The 6,573-nt window shown below is 35.2% G+C and overlaps 1 protein-coding gene across 3 annotated transcripts in view; it reads left to right on the plus strand.

Moving 5' to 3' along the window:
• FZD3 (frizzled class receptor 3) overlaps window positions 1–6,573 on the plus strand; it is a 79,623-nt gene that overhangs the window by 58,273 nt on the left and 14,777 nt on the right. For all 3 annotated transcript variants that reach the window (XM_019636096.1, XM_019636098.1, XM_019636097.1), the window contains one exon: window positions 5,102–5,250. In XM_019636096.1, the coding sequence (XP_019491641.1) occupies window positions 5,102–5,250 (149 nt within the window). The remainder of the gene's footprint in view (window positions 1–5,101; window positions 5,251–6,573) is intronic.

The raw sequence follows: 6,573 nt of genomic DNA on the forward strand, positions 1-6,573 counted from the left end.
AGGGCAGTGTCACTGGCCCTCATGTGGGATCCGAACCAGGGCCCTCTGGCGTCCCAAGCCAGTTCTTAACCAACGCACCACTCGGCCGGCCCTATCTGTTTTACTCTTAATGAATATTTAGGTTGTACCTTGTTTTTCCTCTAATATAAATAATGCTGCTATGAATATTTTTATGCATCCAGGTGATTTTCTCTGTAATATATACCTAAAAATGGAGTTGTTGGGTCCTAAAATACATGAACCTTCAACTTTATTAGATGTTGCCAAATTGCTTTCCAAAGCTGTTGAAGCAATTTAGAACCCCATATGAAAGTACAGTTTTCTCATTCTACATCCTCATCATTACTTGGTATCATCAGACTTTTAAATTTTTGCTAATCTTATTGGTAGTCGTCATTGCTATTTTAATTTCTATTTCCGTGATTGTTAGCTAGTGAGATTGAACTTCTGTTCTCATGTTTATTAGCTATTTTAGATTTACTTTTCTGTGAATTGCTTGTTTATACACACACAAAAATAGACACACATATATTCTTTGTCAGTTTTATGCATTACATATATCTAGCTTGGCTTTTCACTTTTTTATTATTTATTTATTATTTATTATTATTATTATTTTAGCTGAGCCATCCTGCCACCTGTTGGCAGCTCTGGGGCAGCTCCGCTTGGGCGGGAATCAAACCACTGTTGCTCAGAGTTCGCACTCTTGAGTGAGCTCTTAACCAACCGAGCCACTCGACCGGTCCTGGCTTTTCACGTTTTTAATCATGCCCTTTGAGGAGCAAAATTTGTAAAAATTTATGTATTGTTTATCCATCTTTTTATTTTTATTTTTTTAAATTGTATCTAAGAAATCTCTACTTCAAGGTCATAAAAATATTCTTTTATTTTGCAGTTTTAAAATTCTGCTTTTCAGGTGTGAGTTTTTAATCTATAGATTTTCATATCTGGTGTGAGGGGGAGTACATTTTTAAAATATGTAGATATCCAGTTGGCACCATTTAATGACTAGTGCATCCTTTCTCCACTGATCTGTAATGCTAACTTCTGTTATATATCAGTTTTCCATGTGTGAAACTTATTTCAATGTCCTTTTCCATGCTCTGTTTTCTGCCCTTGCTTAATCTTCTAGCATTGTCTTCATTACTGTAGCATTATGCTAGCTCTTTATATCTGATAGGGTAAGTAGGTGACTTCAAAGCAGAATAAAAGTAAAGGCAGATAAAACAATGTAGTGTAATAAGTGCAAAAAAATCGGAATCAAGACCTCCATTCTAGAACTGTTGTCACTTATCAACACGACAGACTCTGCATGAGTCTGATACAATAGTTTATAAAGGTTTAGATGACCACAGGCTCAATATAAGTCAACATTTTTGTAATTAATCTATTTTTTTAAATGAAAACAAACCTAATACAATATGTATCTCCATTAGTATAGATTCTGCATGATTGGGAAAGAAGCCAAGGACTCCGCCAACTTGATTCAAAGCTAAAGTCTCAGAAATAAGAATTAAATTTAGACCATGACAATAACCATAAATATGCCTTTGGTGGTTTTCTGTTTTTGCAATGCTTTTTTTCCTTTTAGCTTGAATAATTTTTTTCTATGTAATAAAAAGAATTTAAGCCCCAGGGTTGTTGATGGATTATGGATGTAAGTTGGAAAAACAAAACACGGGAAAATATTTTCCATATTGTGATTGAATAAAACTGTATTGCAAAATTCTGTTGATTAAAATTAGAGTGGTGTCAATGGAGCTCAGTTGTTCAGATGATAGAATGTGCGCTGTTCATCGTTAGCCAGGCTGTTGTAGAAAAAGGACAACAATCAAGATATAGGGCTCACAATGAATGCTGATTGTCTCCCTTCTCTCCCTGGATTACCTTTGTTTATGGATTACCTTTAGTTTCTTCTGGGACAGTAGTGCTCCATGTACCACATGTTCGAGCATTTATTAGGTGTCAAGCACAGTTCTAAGTACTTTACATGTTTCAACTTATTTTATATGCTAACACATATTTGTTCTTCATATTATGTGAAAAAATCTGTCTTTAAGAAGTGACGTGTTATAACAATGTAAGAAAGTCACAGGACGGGGTGTGTGTGTGTGTTTTGTGTGTGTGTGTGTGTGTGTGTGTGTGTGTGTATGTGTAAATGCAGAAAGTAAGTCTTGGATATTGATTCATTTATAATTCATGTTTTCTGTCTAGTTGATCACTAGATAGCTTTACATATGATATTCACTATATGCTATATGTTAAATGTGAATATAATTTTTGATAATTTCTTAGAGCAATTAATTTGTAGAACATTTATTGATGTGTCTACCATAATCTATTTATGTTGTATCACATGAGCTTTTGGCATTCTACTAATATTGTAAAAATGTTCCTGGTTAAATATGCTTTGTAAATGTAGATTATATACATATACATATATATATATATATATATATAGTTTTTTCCACTTTTAAATATTCCAAAATATCAAGAAAAAAATTATTGTAAGACATGTTCAGAGGAAAAACATGTCTCCCCAACAATATAATCACTATTTACTCTTTTCTGTATATTTTTCTAACATTTTGGTAGCTACTCTTTGGAGATAATGACTCCAAGTCCTCTTAGACTGCTTGCTCTGGGAGAAGCCAGCCTTTAGTAAGTCAGACTGCTCTGAAACCACAAGATGTGTGGAACCCCAAGCTAGTAATATGCTGTATGGAAAGGGGAGGGAAGGAGGGAGAGAGAGATCCCCAGCCTACTTCCGCCTTTTCCAGCAATCTTAGCTGAGCTATGTATAAATAATGTTATAGATATTACATATAATTTTAAAGATAAATGCGATCGTATTCGACACGTTAGTCTACGTCTATTAGTGCACTAGATTTACTGGCTCACAGAGGCTCACAAGTGACAATTGAGCACATCTCTTCATGACTTCATATTTAGTGATTTCACCTTGGTAGCTTGAAAATAGCCATGGTTGGTGTGTTTACATGACAGAAATTGGCATAATTGGAAACCAGGGCTTTCCTCCATCCAGAAAGCCAGCTGTTAAATATTTACTAGCCCACTACTGTCTCTGTCTTCCTTTTTTCACTTTATTATTTTTGAGTGGCTCCTTATTTGATTATTTGGATGTAGCATAACTTATTTAAACAATTCCCTATTATTGACTTATTATTTCTTTAGGATATATTTGTTGAGATAGAATTTCTGGATCAAATGGTGTACAATTTAAAATTTTTTGTAAGTATTACAAGATTGTATACCAGAAAGTTGTGTATCAGCTGTATAAGTATATATTTTAAATGTATGTATGTACATATGTGTGTGTTGATCACCTACTAGGTGCCAGGAAATGGTCTAGGCTCTGGGTATAAAATAGTGGTGGTAGGGGGAAGCCTCTTCATGGAGTTTACATTTTCATGGGAGTAAACTATACTGCTTAAAAGAAGTGGTATAACCCGGACAGACAGACTTGAAAGAAATACATTGGTAAATAGGAAAAGATACACCTGGAAAATATGCTGATGTGATGAAGTGAAAAGCTGATGTGACAATATTAATCTTAGATAAAATACAGCTTAAGGTGAAGAGCATTAATAAAGTAAAATGAGCAGCTAGAGCATTATTGAATTTACATAACACCTCACATAGGCCTGAAAATGAAAACTGGCAGGATTAGAAGGATAACTGACGAGTTCACAGTTATGTGAGAGCATACCTCTATTAAAATGGATAGGTAAACAGAAACTCAGTTAAGAATATAGGGAAGATTTGAACAACACAACTAATAAAGCTGATCTAATACATATAGAAAATTCTGTACCCAACAAATAGAGAATATGCACTATTTTCGAGCACACAAAGAATACTTACAAAGTGTCCTGAATCAAAAAAGGTCTCCAAACTTTAAGGTAACCAGATGCTATAGACCACATTCTCTGACCATAATAATTAAACTTGAAACCAGCAATAAAAAGAAATTTTTGAAAAACTCATCTGACTAGAAACTAGAAAACACACTTATAAATAATTCATGGGTTAAAGAGGATGCTTGAAAAGAGCAAGCAGAGTAAAGATGAAGTAGGTAAAAGGAAGGGCATATTAAAGTTAACAGAAATTAATAAAATGGGTGGGCAAGATTAATACTTCCCTAGTTTTTTATTGTGAAGACCAATGATAGGACTAGCAAAATTGACCTAAGAATAGAGGTATTACTTGAGCCTCTATTCCTATTAATGGTTTATTTCAACATTAATAATCTTTTTCTTTAAAAGGCATTCAGGGCTGGCCGAGTGGCTCAAGAGTGCAAGCTCTGAGCCAACAGCGGTTTGATTCCCGACCAGAGCTGAGCTGCCGCTGAGCTGCCAACAGGTGGCAGGATGGCTCAGCTAAAAAATTAAAAAATAAAAATAAAAGGTATCCAGTGTGAGCTAATAAAAATATAGGACTCAAAGTATAGATTATAAATTTACTGTCAGATTTTCAGGAGTGTATCTTTTTTTTTTTAAGATTTTTATTAGGGAATTGGGAGATGAGAACAGCGCTGGGGAATTGGGGGAAGGGGAACAGACAAGTTGCTGTCGTTTTGTTCTTCAGTCTAGTTGTGGAGGAAGTTGCTTCACGGGTCCAACTTGGGGCCATCATTGCGCTCTTCCTGCGTGAGGCAAATCAGTCGCCGGCTTCTGTACTGCCGCTCACTGCGGCTGCTGGCTACACACAGTAGCCCATGGCAACCCACTGCAGCAGGTGCTGCAGCCTACACTGTCGCTGGCGACTCATGGCAGCCCAGCTCCAGGTTGAGCTGTTGTTCAGCATCTTAGCTGTAGAGGGCAGTATCACTGGCCCTCATATGTGGGATCTGAACCGGGGCCCTCTGGCGTCCCAAGCCAGCTCTTAACCAACGCGCCACTAGGCCGGCCCAGGAGTGTATCTTTTCTATATAGCTAGGAAATTAACTATAGAACTGTAGAAATGAAAACATCAAATTTGTAGAATTATTTTACTATTATTTATTTAAGAGATTTTATAATGGCCTTTAATAGAAAGTTCTTTTTATATATTTAAGATATTTTTCTTTTCCTTCTTATAGGTCACTCAGATGAGTCGTCCAGACCTGATTCTCTTTCTGATGAAATACCTAATGGCTCTCATTGTTGGTATTCCCTCCATTTTTTGGGTTGGAAGCAAAAAGACATGCTTTGAATGGGCCAGTTTTTTTCATGGTCGTAGGAAAAAAGAGTAAGTTGAAGTAAATTATCACAATGTTCACAATCTTCACATTCATGTAAATTTTTTTGTGTTGCTTACATTAAAATAACTTGGATTTGGAGGAAGTATTCCAACAAGATTGTAACCTCAGCTACCATCAGTTAAGATTGGCACAGTAGCATGTCTTAATTAAAAGCTAAAAACTTAATCTGAGAAGATAGCCAAGTAAGCTTGGGCTTAAGATCTGTTCCTTACTAATTCAGAATATTTGAGGGAAGGCCAATCTTTATTTTTAAAAATCCAAATTATAATTTTTTAAAAATTGAAAACAAATTAATGCTTTATATATATTCTTATTTTATCCTATTGATGTTTCTGTGAGGGTTGGTATGTATTATCATCTCTGTGTTACAGAGGAGAAAAATCAGACACAAGAGAGTTTAATAAGTGCCTTGGCCAAAGTCACATGGGTATTAGATTAGACTTCCATTTCCAGTTCTTCATTGTGCTTCCAGGTATATCATAAATGATTTAAAGAGATAGCATGTTCTTCCATTCTGATGTAGTACATGTTAGAGCAAGGATAGAAAAATGATGTCAATAGATAAAATGAAATACGTTTAAGAAAGCATTTTAATTCATAGTTGGCCACACCACACTGCATATCAGAGGATCATGGTAAATATCAGACTTGCCAGAGCAGTCTTTTGAGGGCATATTAAGGAATCTTTAATTTTTTGAACCTTTCATAAAATAAAACAAAATAAGAGCCTCCAATATTCACAAAAGAACATATTATTTCAAACTTTTTACTCAATATAAGTCTTATATGTATACTATATCTGAATTATAAGTTAGTGGAGTCCATATTCCTATGATTTTACTTAACATATAGTCCATGGAAATGGGCTTTGGGGGATAGTCTGTAAAACTCTTAAGACTATATTTAAACTGTTGTGCCTTGTATGGGTTAATGCACTTTTCTTAAACTACTTAAAGTGCCTCAATAACAAAATCTGTATTTTCTAAAATACCAGTAATTAGCAGTTTCTATTAAACAGACTAGGTTGAGATAATCACATTTTAAAAATATATGTCTTATCATATTTGAGACTGCTACTTGTGATATCAGATAATGTATTTATCCTTTATTTTTTGTTTTTAAAGATTTTTTTTTTGGAATTGGGGAATTGGGGTATGGGAACAGCACTGGGGAATTGGGGGAAGGGGAACAGACAAGTTGCTGTCCTCTTGTTCTTCAGTTTAGTTGTGGAGGACGTTGCTTCACTGGCCCAAGTTGGTATCATCATTGCGCTCTTCCCGGGCGAGGCAGATCAGTCGCCGGTTTCTGGA

The sequence above is a fragment of the Hipposideros armiger genome, unplaced genomic scaffold (assembly GCF_001890085.2).
Source record: "Hipposideros armiger isolate ML-2016 unplaced genomic scaffold, ASM189008v1 scaffold_27, whole genome shotgun sequence".
NCBI classification, from domain to species: Eukaryota; Metazoa; Chordata; class Mammalia; order Chiroptera; family Hipposideridae; genus Hipposideros; species Hipposideros armiger.